This window comes from Rutidosis leptorrhynchoides, chromosome 11 (genome assembly GCF_046630445.1).
Source record: "Rutidosis leptorrhynchoides isolate AG116_Rl617_1_P2 chromosome 11, CSIRO_AGI_Rlap_v1, whole genome shotgun sequence".
NCBI classification, from domain to species: domain Eukaryota; kingdom Viridiplantae; phylum Streptophyta; class Magnoliopsida; order Asterales; family Asteraceae; genus Rutidosis; species Rutidosis leptorrhynchoides.
The window spans coordinates 367,087,542-367,102,518 of record NC_092343.1 but is presented as its reverse complement, the minus strand read 5'-3'; the positions used below and the strand labels follow the sequence as shown (position 1 = coordinate 367,102,518).

Genomic DNA, 14,977 nt, shown 5'->3' with positions numbered 1-14,977 from the left:
AAGCCTAAAACTCAATTTTCCAGCAAAATATAACAAAATAATCTTTGAAATTATAACCATAGAATATATTACAAACACAAGAAATTTACAAAAGACATGGGTGAAATTCCATACAGTGAGGGCCAATGTTTTGGCTTCGAACCCATAAAGCAACACATCAAATGGGCCTGTCATCTTCATTCCAATATATATGGGCTCTTATTCAAAGCTTACCTATAAGCAAACAAGTACTATAGAAAATTGCTCCAATCTGATCAGCAGCTTCTTTAAAGTTCTATCTTTTATTTTATCTTTATTGAGCATCACATTCAGACCAAAATGATCTGAATTTATGCATTGCCCAAGCCTTACAGTAAACTCTTGAACCTTATTAGGTAGTTTATCCTAGCGAAAACCACAATCAGTAACTAGAACAAAAACACACGTTAGTCGTCAAATGTTCCTCCGGGATCGAATGTAGCTTAGATTTGTAACTATTTGTGCGGAGGCTTCACTATTAGTACCGGACACTTCGCATGGTGCTCACAAAAGTCACTTAGACTTCCTAAAAGCGCCCTATATAAAGAACATATATAAACGAATTAAACAAATGCTACCCTTGCAACAACAACAACAACAAAATTGAAGTTTTAGCAACAGAATGATATGACAAAAGACATAAACCAATCATAACATAAATGAAGCTAAAATTTCGTCGAACCATACAAAATGTTCATTACCGTTTGATAGCCCCAAGTCCACGACTACCAACAACAAGTAGATCGAAATGCATTTGCTCAACGGCTTGAGAAAGCATTTCTTTAGGATCTCCCTCCAAAATTAGAGTTTCAGCTTTCATCTACACATATAGGACCCTAAAGGTAAGTCAAATGTACTTATAACTAAGGTTGAAGAAGACGCGAGACGGAATCAAGACGGTCGGAACCTTGTAGCGTCGCAACGGTCACGACGGGGTCGAGATGGATGTTGATCAACGTTATTTTTTAATATATATTTTAAAGACAAAATTGCTTGGATGGCCCATGAACTTTGTCAAAAAAAAACATGTTAAACCTTTATCTATTTTTTCAACCTAGATGACCCTGAACTCGTAGCACCGATGGCCCAACCTACAAACTCTGTTATCTTTTAGTCCGTTAAGTTGTGGGTGTGCGTGTCACGTGAGGGCAAATTCGTCCACACACATAACATATAGCACCGAAAAACCTCATAAAAAACCCCGTTTAGTCTGCAATAAATCTTATGTGTGTGGACGAATTACCCTCAAGTGACACGCACACCCACAACTTAACGGCCTAAAAGTTAACAGAGTTTAGAGTTTGGGTCATCGGTGCTATATGTTGATAGTTCAAGGTCATCTGGGTCGGAAAAAAAGATAAAGGTTTGACGTGCTTTTGTGACAAAGTTCATGGGCCATCTGCGCATTTTTATCTATTTCAAACATAAACATTGCAAAACATAAATATTAAAGACAAATACCGCATAATATTTCAAACATGTTATAATATATAAATATATATATATATATATATATATATATATATATATATATATATATATATATATATATATATATATATATATATATATATATATATATATATATATATATATATATATATATAAATGGATAGTCAATTATTGATACACAAAAGTAATATTATTGTATTACCTAAACTTGTGATATTTTTACTATAAATAGCCATGAATGCAAGCATTAAACTTGCACCATTTCTCACACTTACAAAGTGTTTCTTTCTTTCTCTCCATTATCATCTTTGTTCTTACACTTCATTATTAGTATTCTTAATCAAGATTCAAATCACTAAAGGTAGTTATAAGCCTACTGAATTATAACACGTTATCAGCACGATAATCTTAATACTAATTATGGTTGGCTCTGCCACCTAAATGATATATGGTCGGTTATACCACCTGAATAATATATGGTCGACACTGTCGCCTAATTATCATTTATGTTACTAACATTTATATTTCAATTATCTAACATTTATATGGCCGACACTGTCGCCTAATTATCATTTATGTAACTAACATTTATATTTCTATTATCTAACATTTATATGGCCGACACTGTCGCCTAATTATCATTTATGTTTACTAATATTTATATTTATGTTATATAACATTTATTAATGATTGCTTACATATGGTCGACACTGTCACCTACTTATCATTTATGTTATATTAAATTTATGTTTAATGTTTATATACTTATGAATATAAAGTGACTATAATTTATCATGTTGTTTGTTTTAATAGAAAATGTCGAATCTGGAAAAGCTTAAATTTACTCCTTTAGAATCAACTGGAAACAACTACATGCCATGGGTTATAAAAGTAAAAATGCATCTTAAATCAATGGGCATTCTTGAAGCCATAAATGAAAACAACACTTGTTCTGAAAAAGAACAAGCAACGGCATGTTGCTTTATTCATCAACATATTGCTGAATGCTTACAAAATAATTATGTGACTGTAGAAGATCCCCATGTTTTATGGGAAGGTCTCAAAAGCAGATTCAATAATCAAAGGGAAATTTTACTTCCAGCTGCTATGGAACAATGGAGAACATTAAGGTTCCAAGACTTTAAGAAAGTAAATGAATATAGCTCAGCTCTGTATAATACATGTTCACAACTTAAATTCTGTGGACATGAAATAAGTGATGCAGACATGATGGAGAAAACTTTCTCCACAATGAATGCTGCAAACATCACAGTGCAAAGAAATTTGAGAATGCTAAAGTTCAAAACATATCCTGAACTTAATTCATATCTCTTAGTTGCAGAGCAAAATGATGAGCTATTAATGAAAAATCAGCAATCCCGTCCTACTGGTACACTTGCAATCCCTGAAGCAAATACTGCAAATAATTATAAACAGGGACAAGGACGCGGGCAAGGTCGTGGTTATAATAACCATCACCATCATCATGCCAAAAGCCATAACTATGGTAGAAACCATCCTTATGGTAATGGTAATGGGCGAGGACGTGGTCGTGGTCGTGGCCGTGGTGGTCAAAGAAATAATAATCCACGAAAATATAAATATCAACCACAAAACAAGCCCACTAAACAAGATGTTGAAGAAAATTCTTCTAAAAATTCTGAAGAATCTTGCTACAGATGTGGTAGAATGGGCCACTGGGCTAATACTTGCCGAACATCTAAACATCTTGTTAAGATGTATCAGGATTCGCTGAAAGATAAAGAAAAGGAAGTAAACTTTGTGGATAACGTCGATCCAACAGTCACTGAGAAACCATCTGATTTATATGAAGATTTCTTGAATGTTTAAGTTGTGTGTCTTTCGAAAAATAAACGATTTAATATCGTCTGTCTTTGTCATTATGTTTGCTAAATGTTTCAGTACTATCTATTTGCGTTTAAAATATTGTGTAATATTAATGTACTCACTATTTATTTCTTATATATGAAGTTCAATATGAATTTTGCTGGAATACAACATCAATCAAGTGGTGGAGATCTCTGTATAGCAGACAGTGGAACTACACACACTATACTTAAATCCGAGAAATATTTTATTGATCTAAAACCAACGGAAGGAACTATACATACAATATCAGGACCTGCTAACTTGATAAAAGGGATAGGAAAGGCAAATTTCATACTACCAAATGGTACAAAATTTTTAATAAATGATGCCTTATTTTCTCCCAAGTCAAGCAGAAATTTATTGAGTTTCTCCGACATATACCTTAACGGGTATGATTATCAGTCAGTGACAACAGAAAATGAGAAATATTTAAGTATCACTGACAAGAGTCATGTGGTTGAAAAACTGCCAAGACTTAGTTCTGGATTACATTATACACATATAAATGTACCAGAAATACATATGGTAGTTAACGAAAAATATATTGATCCTGGTGTATTCAGTTTATGGCATAACAGATTAGGCCATCTAGGATCAACAATGATGAAAAGGATTATTGAATGTACTCATGGACATCCACTAAAGGATAGAAAAATCCATCATGATACAATGGTTCCATGTACATCTTGCTCTCTTGGAAAATTGATAACTAGACCCTCACCACTTAAGGTTGAGAAAGAATCACCAATGTTTCTTGAAAGAATTCAAGGTGATATATGTGGACCAATTCATCCACCATGTGGACCATTTAGATATTTCATGGTTCTAATAGACGCATCTAGCAGATGGTCTCATGTTTGTCTGTTATCAAGCCGTAATGTGGCATTTGCAAAATTTCTTGCACAAATTATTAAATTGAGAGCTCATTTTCCTGATTACACCATTAAAAGGGTGAGACTTGATAATGCTGGTGAATTTACATCTCAAGCATTTAATGACTATTGCATGTCTATAGGAATTGTTGTTGAACATTCTGTTGCTCATGTGCATACACAAAATGGTTTAGCCGAGTCATTGATTAAACGTTTACAGTTAATCGCTAGACCATTGATAATGAGAACAAAACTCCCTGTATCTATATGGGGTCATGCAATTTTACATGCTGCTGCATTGATTCGCATCAGACCAAGTGCAAGTCATAAATATTCCCCCCTACAACTTGCTTTTGGTCAAGAGCCAAATATTTCCCATCTTAGAACATTTGGTTGTGCAGTGTATGTTCCAATTGCGACACCACAACGTACAAAAATGGGTCCTCAAAGGAGGTTGGGAATATATGTTGGATATGAAACATCTTCAATATTAAGGTATATTGAACCTATGACAGGTGACGTTTTTACAGCACGTTTTGCTGATTGTCATTTTAATGAAACATTGTTCCCTAGATTAGGGGGAGAAATGAAAAATAAAGAAAATGATGTTTCATGGTGTGAACCTCAATTAAAGTATCTTGATCCTCGCACAAAAGAATGCGAGACAGAAGTTCAAAAGATAATGCATATACAAGAACTTGCAAATCAATTGCCTGATGCATTTACAGATACAAAAACGGTGACAAAATCATATATACCAGCAGTAAATACTCCAGCTCGAATTGAAATTCCAAAAGCTGGCAATAACGTCACTCATGAATCTTTGCCACGTCAGAAACGTGGAAGACCAATTGGTTCAAAGGATAAAAATCCTCGAAAAAGAAAATCAGCTGATAATGAAGTAAAAGAAAGTGTTCAAGAAGAACCACAAATCAGTACTCCTACTGCAGAGGAGATTGATGATGTCAATACAGAAATTGCAATCAATTATGCATATTCAAAAATATTATGGAACCGAAATGAAATGAAAAATATTGATGAGAAATTTTCATTTAATGTTGCATATGACATCATGAATAATGATGATGATCCAGAACCAACATCTATGGTTGAATGTCAAAATAGACATGATTGGGCTCAATGGAAAGAAGCAATACGAGCTGAATTAGAATCACTCAATAAAAGAAAAGTTTTCGGATCCATCATTCTCACTCCTAAAGATGTGAAACCTGTAGGATACAGATGGATTTTTGTCCAAAAAAGAAATGAGAAAAATGAAGTTACAAGGTATAAAGCTAGACTTGTAGCTCAAGGTTTTTCTCAAAGACCGGGAATTGATTATGAAGAAACTTATTCCCCTGTTATGGATGCAATTACTTTTAGGTACTTAATCAGCCTGGCAGTTTCTAAAAATTTAGAAATGCATCTCATGGATGTTGTGACTGCTTACCTATATGGATCACTTGATAGTGATATATATATGAAGATACCTGAAGGATTTAAGGTACCAGAAGCATCAAATGCAAAACCCAAAGAAATGTATTCGATTAAATTACAAAGATCTTTATATGGGTTAAAACAATCGGGACGTATGTGGTATAACCGATTAAGTGATTACTTGATAAGCAAAGGGTATACAAATAACCTTACTTGCCCTTGTGTTTTCATTAAGAAAACAACATCCGGATATGTGATCATAGCTGTTTATGTTGATGATCTTAACATCATAGGTACAAATAAAGAGATCTATGAAGCCATTCAACTTCTAAAGAAAGAATTTGAAATGAAAGATCTCGGAAAAACCAAGTATTGCCTTGGTTTACAAATTGAGCATACGCCTAATGGTTTACTTGTACATCAAACAACATATACTGAAAAGATTTTGAAACGTTTCAATATGGACAAGGCAAAACCATTAAGTACTCCTATGGTTGTTAGATCACTCAATGTTGAAACAGATCCATTTCGTCCATGTGAAGATCATGAAGATATTCTTGGACCAGAAGTACCATATCTTAGTGCAATTGGAACTCTTATGTATCTTACAAATTGTACAAGACCTGACATTTCTTTTGCAGTTAATTTGTTGGCAAGGTTCAGCTCTGCTCCTACCAAAAGACACTGGAATGGGATCAAACACATATTTCGATACCTTCGAGGAACTACTGATTTAGGATTATTTTATTCTAACGAATCAAAACAAGATTTGGTTGGTTATGCTGATGCAGGTTATTTATCTGATCCACATAAAGCTAAATCTCAAACTGGATATGTATTCCTAAATGGAGGTACTGCAATATCATGGCGTTCTCAAAAACAAACACTTGTTGCTACATCATCAAATCATGCCGAAGTGATTGCATTACATGAAGCTACTCGGGAATGTTTTTGGTTGAGATCAATGACACAAATCATTACTGATTCTTGTGGACTAGAACGCGATAAAAGTCCAACAATTATCTATGAAGATAATGCAGCTTGCATAGCACAGATGAAAGAAGGGTATATCAAAAGTGACCGAACCAAACACATACCTCCTAGATTCTTCTCATACACTCAAAATCTCATTAAGGACAACGAGATTGAAATGAGATATGTTCAATCCAGCAAAAACTCTGCTGATCTTTTCACGAAAGCACTTCCAACTGCTATTTTCAGAACACACGTTCATAACATTGGCATGAGATATGTTCAAAAGATGTAACAACCGAAGCGATGTCTACTTGAGGGGGAGTCAACTCCATGCTGCACTCTTTTTCCCTTAGCTAAAGTTTTTCCCACTGGGTTTTCTTTAGCAAGGTTTTTAACGACGCAGTAACTTACAGTTGATCTTCAACAAACAAAATTGCTATCCAAGGGGGAGTGTTATAATATATAAATATATATATATAAATGGATAGTCAATTATTGATACACAAAAGTAATATTATTGTATTACCTAAACTTGTGATATTTTTGCTATAAATAGCCATGAATGCAAGCATTAAACTTGCACCATTTCTCACACTTACAAAGTGTTTCTTTCTTTCTCTCCATTATCATCTTTGTTCTTACACTTCATTATTAGTATTCTTAATCAAGAATCAAATCACTAAAGGTAGTTATAAGCCTACTGAATTATAACAAAACATAAAAATTAAAAACAACAATATTTCAAACATGTTCACTACTTTTAAGCATAGATACCTTTAATTTGAAATATTTATGTCTGTAACTTGTAACTGTACTTGTAACTGTAATGTTTATGTTTGAAATATATATATAAGGAGTCAACGGTAGTCAACATCCGTCTCGGCCGTTTTTTAGGTTTTCTTTACCGTTTTTACCGTTGTTGATTGTTTTTTACTCTTTTAATCCACTACTACACTAGTACACTACCATTGCGACGTTCGCTACAACGGACGTCTCTGCCGTTTTTTCGACGCTGCTTATAACCTTGATCGTATAATGTATCTAAACATTTAAAGAAAAAATCACCGTTGGCCATGAGCTAAAATCTCAAACATTTTAAACTACTTTATGTTTTTACAATTCATTTCAAAATTACTTCATGTTTTTACCATATCCGATACCTGTGTTTCTTTGCACATTTGAAATGCGCGTGACAAAAGTTTAGTAGCATTTCCACGTTGGGCTTTCCTCACCGATTCCACCATCGACGCAGATGTATACATTGCTACACAAAAAATACATATCGTATATCTTAAAATTAAATTAAAGTACATAGATACAAAGATAAATAAATCAATAAACAAAAATTGATTTTCACATTAACTAACTGAAAATTTAGAAGAAAAAAAAACACCTTTAGCATACATGGTTATACTGGTCAAAAAAATGTATAGAAAAACTGGTATTCTATCCGTTCCGTTATAAGTGTCCGTTTCATTTTAAAAAAATTTCTCTTACAACTTTAACTTCAAATAATTTTGTATAGGAAAATGCTTACAACTTTAACTTCAAATAATTTTGTATAGGAAAATGCTAATGACAGCCCTAAGGGCCCTAAGGGCCCTAAGGGTTGTCGTTAACACGCTTTAAAATGTTGTAAATTTTGATAACCGTCTTTATGAAAATGATAAATAACCGCCATGTACAATTACTTAATGCATGTTAACGACAACCCTGAGGGTTCGTTAGCATTTTCCTTATATAATATAATTATGATTGTATAAATAGATTGAGTTTTTAATGTATTTTCATTGGTATAATTTGTACAAATAATAATTTTACGTAATGTTACTGTAAGTTTTATCGAATATTACATAAATGTAGACAAATTTTTTAAGTCAATGTTGAAATTTATGACATGTAAAATGGGAGGGAATGTTTTTATAGACATGTGAGTATATGGGTATTTTAGTAAATATGAAAAACTAAAAGGGTAAAAACTGTTAAAAAATAAAAATTCATACAAGGTTCAGCAGGAAACATGTAACGTTCAAAAGGCTCCATAACATGAACAACGGTGATCATTCCCTGTTCCGGGTCGGGTTCGACATCCGGGTTCTCTTGAACCGAACCGATGGACTTTTTAAACAGGTTTTCAAGGGTCCATTTTAGAGCGTATAAGCTAACATCACTTTCATCTACTGCCACCATCACCGTCAGCATTTTATTCCCGCTTACCTCCGCCGTCAACGGTGTTTGCTCCATCAGGTTCCTTCGATTTCCGTTCTCACTTGTCTCGCCGGTGTTTGTAGTTTCCATTTTTTATTCTTTGTTGATTGAATTATGTGATAATGTGTATGTGTATTATTTATTTATTGTAGTTTCCTATTTATTTATTTATTAAAGTTATTTAGTTTAATGAATAATTAAAATAATTATTAATAAGATTTAATAATAATAATTAATTAATAAGATTTAATTTTAATTCAAAATTATTTAGATTAATGACATCACCTACCATACTTAAATTTTTTTCTTTTTCTTTTTAATTTTTTCTTAATAAAGGAATTAGTCTAATAATGACATCATCATTTTAGCAATATAATAGAAACTATAGATAAGGGATTATACGAAACGCTACTCAATTTTATCGTTTTTTATTTTTACATCACCATATTTAAAAATGACTTTATAGAGTCACCCAAATTTATATTTTTGTGTTTAAAGGTCACCTATATTCAATAATAAATTTGTAGGTAATCAAAGTTCGTATGTTCTTTAATCGGTACCAAATCTAGCTAAAATCTCATTAGATACATATAACCAAGCTTTTCCTAATTAACATTGTTTATATGATGATTAGTTTATACCAAATACACAAGTTTTTACGTTTTTTTTATAATTTTTTACAAAAAGTTTTAGTCGGATTTGGTTGACCTACGAATTATTTTTAAATATAAGTGACCTACAAACACGAATAGTTAAACTTGGGTGGCCTACAAAATTATTTTTAAATATGAGTGACGTACACAGAACCAAAAAACTTTGATAACCTCGATGATCTCCCGATATATAATAATTCTATACATAAAATATTATATGAAGTGTCTGTAACTCCTGTAAGTTAATTAATCTGACCATTTACCTCCACTGGTATTTCAATATGTAAATTTAGATAGTAGGACAAATATCAAATATTAGCCAGCCGACACTAGTAACCCTACTTATATATAACTAACTCCATAAAACCTAGATGAATGATGCAATCTTGTGTACGTATCACTATACTAGATTGATGGTTTGATGAGTCTAGTTGAATCACGTTAGATCATATTTATCTCTTAAACCTGTTTTATTATGCAATTCATTAGTTGGTCTTAGTTGAATAAGTAATTGAGCTAAAGTACAAATAGTCTAAACTAATCTATTTTTTTTTTATGAAAGATTAATCTAAAACTAAGAAGATTGTGAAATCGAAAATATTAGATACACACGCATACACGCATATACTTAGCTGTAGAATCATTGTATTTCAAGTATGCATATATTTTCCATAGATAGTTGATTTGGGAAATCATTCCCATATGTTAGAAGAATGGGGATCCTTTGTATGCTTATATATGTATCGGTTCATAATGTGAATAAACATCATCGAATTATCAAAAACACTTACATGGTATCATGCCTTTAATCCCTATTCTTCTTTCTCTTCTTCTCCAGCCGATATCTTCATTTTTTTTCTGTTCTCCATGGCCGACAACAAGTATCACCCTGCATTTACAGTATCCAACATAAAAAATCACATTCCCATTACCCTTGAGATGGACAAGGTCAAATATTCTACCTGGTCTGAACTTTTCAAGATCACCTGCAAAGCTTATGATGTGATTGATCACATCATCCCTCCATCAACTGATTCGTCTAAATCTTCTGTTTCACCCGCCACAACCAACACACAAGCTGTTTCTTGGGATCGTTTAGATGCAGTGGTCCTTAATTGGATCTTTGGAACTATTTCCATTGATCTACTCGATAACATCTTTGAAGCAGACTCAACCGCTGCTAAAACCTAGAAAAGAATTCAGGACTTATTTCAAAACAAGAACACTCGCGCACTCTATCTTAACCGCCAATTCACCAACATCAAGCTTGATAATTTTCCTAATGTTACTGCCTATTGCCAAGAGCTGAAATCAATTTCAGATCAATTAGGCAATGTTGGGGATAAAGTGTCCGATCAGAGGATGGTTCTTCAGTTAATCGCTGGTCTGAATGCTAACTTCGACACAACTGGATCGCAATTATCTTATATTACACCCTTACCTTCGTTTTATCAGGCTCGATCCATGCTATTATTGGAGGAATCTCGCAAACAGAAGTAGGTTATGCTACCGTCCATGCCAGCTGATGCTGCCCTAATCACCACCGCTACCAACCCTTCCTCACCCAGGCCATCATCAACCGCTAACTATCAGTATCAGGGTTCTAATCGGGGACGTGGTAGTAATCGTAGGAGTTATAGGGGTCGCCAGAACTCAAATCGTGGTAAAGGTCGTAGTTATCACCCATCAAACTCATCGACATGGATGAATAACCCACCCTGGAATTGGAAGCAAACACCTTGGGCCTATCCCCCTTGCCCTTATCCAACAAATAGTTGGACCAGGCCTTCTTCGAATCAGGCTAGTTTATTGGGTCCCAGACCTAACCAGGCTCATTCTGTTAATTCTGAAGCTTCTTATCCGACTGATATCGAAAACGCTCTGCACACCATGACGCTTAACTCACCCGAAGATACATGGTACATGGATACTGGAGCAACTTCTCATATGGCGTCTGGTTCAGGTAATCTAAACTCTTATTTTCCTTTGTGTGGTTCTAAACAGGTATTTGTCGGTAATGGCCAATCTATTCCAATTAAAGGGTTCGGTCATACTCATCTTCCTTTTTTCCTCCCACTCTTTACATTTACGCAACATACTTCATGTTCCCAATATTATTAAAAACCTTATTTATGTTCGTCGTTTATCAAAAAATAATAATCTGTCACTTGAATTTGACCCTTTTGGTTTTACTGTGAAGGAATTCCCGAAGGGCAACCCAATACTCAGATGTAACAGCAACGGGGATCTATATCCACTCACCACTTCCATGCTCCGCCAAATAAAGACAGCTCCATCTACGTTTATTGCTTTATCTTCTAACGTATGGCATCATCGTCTTGGACATCTAGGCAATGATGTTCTACTTTCTCTTAGGAATAAAAATATTATTCGTTATAATAAACCTATGTCTTCTACCATTTGTGAATCATGTGTGTTTGGCAAACATATAAAGTTACCCTTTATTTCTTCTACTTCATCTACTTTATTACCATTTGATATAATTCATAGTGATGTGTGAACTTCTCCAATTTTAAGTACTTCTGGACATAGATATTATGTCTTGTTTCTTGATAACTACAGCAATTATTTGTGGACTTATCCTATTGGCAACAAATATGATGTGTATCCTACATTTCTCACCTTTAGTAATTACATAAAAACGCAATTTGGCAAGTCCATCAAAACCTTTCAATGCGACAATGGAACGGAATATAAAAACACCTCTTTTTTCCAATTTTGTTCAAATAATGGTATGGATTTTCGTTTTTCTTGTCCACATACATCCCCTCAAAATGGTAAATCTGAAAGTAAAATCCGAGCTATAAACAATATAATCCGTACATTGCTATCTCATGCTTCTATTCCCGCTTCTTTTTGGCCTCACGCACTCCAAATGGCAACCTACATACTCAATATTCTTCCTACCCGTCTATTACAATATAAATCTCCAACACAAATTCTTTATTCTCGCAACCCATCTTATGACCATCTCCGTATTTTTGGTTGTCTATGTTATCCATTGTTTCCTTCTACAACCATAAATAAACTACAAGCACGATCCACTCCATGTGTATTTCTCGGTTATCCACAAAATCATCGAGGATATAAATGTTATGATATAACCTCTAAAAAATTCTTCATCTCTCGTCATGTCATATTCGACGAAACTATATTCCCGTTTGCCAAAGAAAACACACCAAAACCAAATGCTTATGAATTTTTAACCACAGATATACACCCTTTCTTTCTTCACCCTCGATCTGGGCCTTCAACACTGAAATGTCCCGTTCTTATTGATTAAAAACGTTCCATATTAATTGATTTCGTTGCGAGGTTTTGACCTCTATATGAGACGTTTTTCAAAGACTGCATTCATTTTAAAACAAACCATAACCTTTATTTCATCAATAAAGGTTTAAAAAAACTTTACGTAGATTATCAAATAATGATAATCTAAAATATCCTGTTAACACACGACCATTACATAATGGTTTACAATACAAATATGTTACAACGAAATAAGTTTCTTGAATACAGTTTTTACACAATATCATACAAGCATGGACTCCAAATCTCGTCCTTATTTAAGTATGTGACAGCGGAAGCTCTTAATAATCACCTGAGAATAAACATGCTTAAAACGTCAACAAAAATGTTGGTGAGTTATAGGTTTAACCTATATATTATCAAATCATAATAATAGACCACAAGATTTCATATTTCAATACACATCCCATACATAGAGATAAAAATCATTCATATGGTGAACACCTGGTAACCGACATTAACAAGATACATATATAAGAATATCCCCATCATTCCGGGACACCCTTCGGATATGATATAAATTTCGAAGTACTAAAGCATCCGGTACTTTGGATGGGGTTTGTTAGGCCCAATAGATCTATCTTTAGGATTCGCGTCAATTAGGGTGTCTGTTCCCTAATTCTTAGATTACCAGACTTAATAAAAAGGGGCATATTCGATTTCGATAATTCAACCATAGAATGTAGTTTCACGTACTTGTGTCTATTTTGTAAATCATTTATAAAACCTGCATGTATTCTCATCCCAAAAATATTAGATTTTAAAAGTGGGACTATAACTCACTTTCACAGTTTTTTTACTTCGTCGGGAAGTAAGACTTGGCCACTGGTCGATTCACGAACCTATAACAAATATGTACATATATATCAAAGTATGTTCAAAATATATTTACAACACTTTTAATACATTTTGATATTTTAAGTTTATTAAGTCAGCTGTCCTCGTTAGTAAACTACAACTAGTTGTCCACAGTTAGATTTACAGAAAATAAATCGATATATATTATCTTGAATCAATCCACGACTCAGTGTATACATATCTCAGTATTGATCACAACTCAAACTATATATATTTTGGAATCAACCTCAACCCTGTATAGCTAACTCCAACATTCACATATAAAGTGTCTATGATTGTTCCGAAATATATATAGATGTGTCAACATGATAGGTCGAAACATTGTATACGTGTCTATGGTATCTCAAGATTACATAATATACAATACAAGTTGATTAAGTTATGGTTGAAATAGATTTGTTACCAATTTTCACGTAGCTAAAATGAGTAGTTTTTACCAATTTTGTTTTGCTCGCCATTTCTTCGTTTCTAATCCGTTTTGAGTGATTTAAGCGGCCACGGTTTCGTATTGAACTTGACTTTATGAAACTAAACAGAAAAGGTATATGTTTATAGCCGGAAATACAAGTTACAGTCGTTTTTGAAAGAGGTAGTCATTTCCGTCGAAAGAACGACATCTTGATGACTGTTTTGAAAAACATACTTTCACTTTGAGTTTAACCATGATTTTTGGATATGGTTTCATGTTCATAAGAAAAATAATTTTCCCAGAAGTATAGCTTTTAAATCAAAGTTTTTCATAGTTTGTAATTATCCAAACCAAAACAGCCCCCGGTTGTAACTACGACGGCGTAAATCCGGTTTTATGGTGTTTATCGTGTTTCCGGGTTTTAAATCATTAAGTTAGCATATCATATAGATATAGATCATGTGTATAGTTGATTTTAAAAGTGTAGTTAGAAGGATTAACTTTATTTGCGAACAAGTTTAGAATTAACTAAACTATGTTCTAGTGATTACAAGTTTACCACTTCGAATATGATAGCTTTTTATGTATGAATCAAATGATGTTATGAACATAATTACTACCTTAAGTTCCTTGGATAAACCTACTGGAAAATAGAAAAATGGATCTAGCTTCAACGGATCCTTGGATGGCTCGAAGTTCTTGAAGCAGAATCATGACACGAAAATAAGTTCAAGTAAGATCATCACTTGAAATAAGATTGTTATAGTTATAGAAATTGAACCAAAGTTTGAATATGATTATTACCTTGTATTAGAATGATAACCTACTGTAAGAAACAAAAATTTCTTGAGGTTGGATGATCACCTTACAAGATT

At 33.4% G+C, this 14,977-nt stretch overlaps 2 protein-coding genes across 2 annotated transcripts; one reads left to right on the top strand and one right to left on the bottom strand.

The window, feature by feature from the left end:
* Nucleotides 1–473: 473 nt before the first annotated feature.
* Nucleotides 474–8,942, bottom strand: LOC139877940 (universal stress protein A-like protein). Its single transcript, XM_071865339.1, has 4 exons — nucleotides 8,648–8,942; nucleotides 7,805–7,908; nucleotides 720–838; nucleotides 474–555 (listed from the first exon to the last, which is right to left on the bottom strand). Exons 1-4 carry the CDS (start codon nucleotides 8,940–8,942, stop codon nucleotides 474–476), a joined length of 600 nt encoding a protein of 199 aa, XP_071721440.1.
* Nucleotides 8,943–10,372: 1,430 nt separating this feature from the next.
* Nucleotides 10,373–10,696, top strand: LOC139875914 (uncharacterized). The gene has a single exon (XM_071863214.1). The coding sequence runs from the start codon at nucleotides 10,373–10,375 to the stop codon at nucleotides 10,694–10,696; it is 324 nt and encodes a 107-aa protein (XP_071719315.1).
* The last annotated feature ends 4,281 nt before the right edge of the window (nucleotides 10,697–14,977 follow it).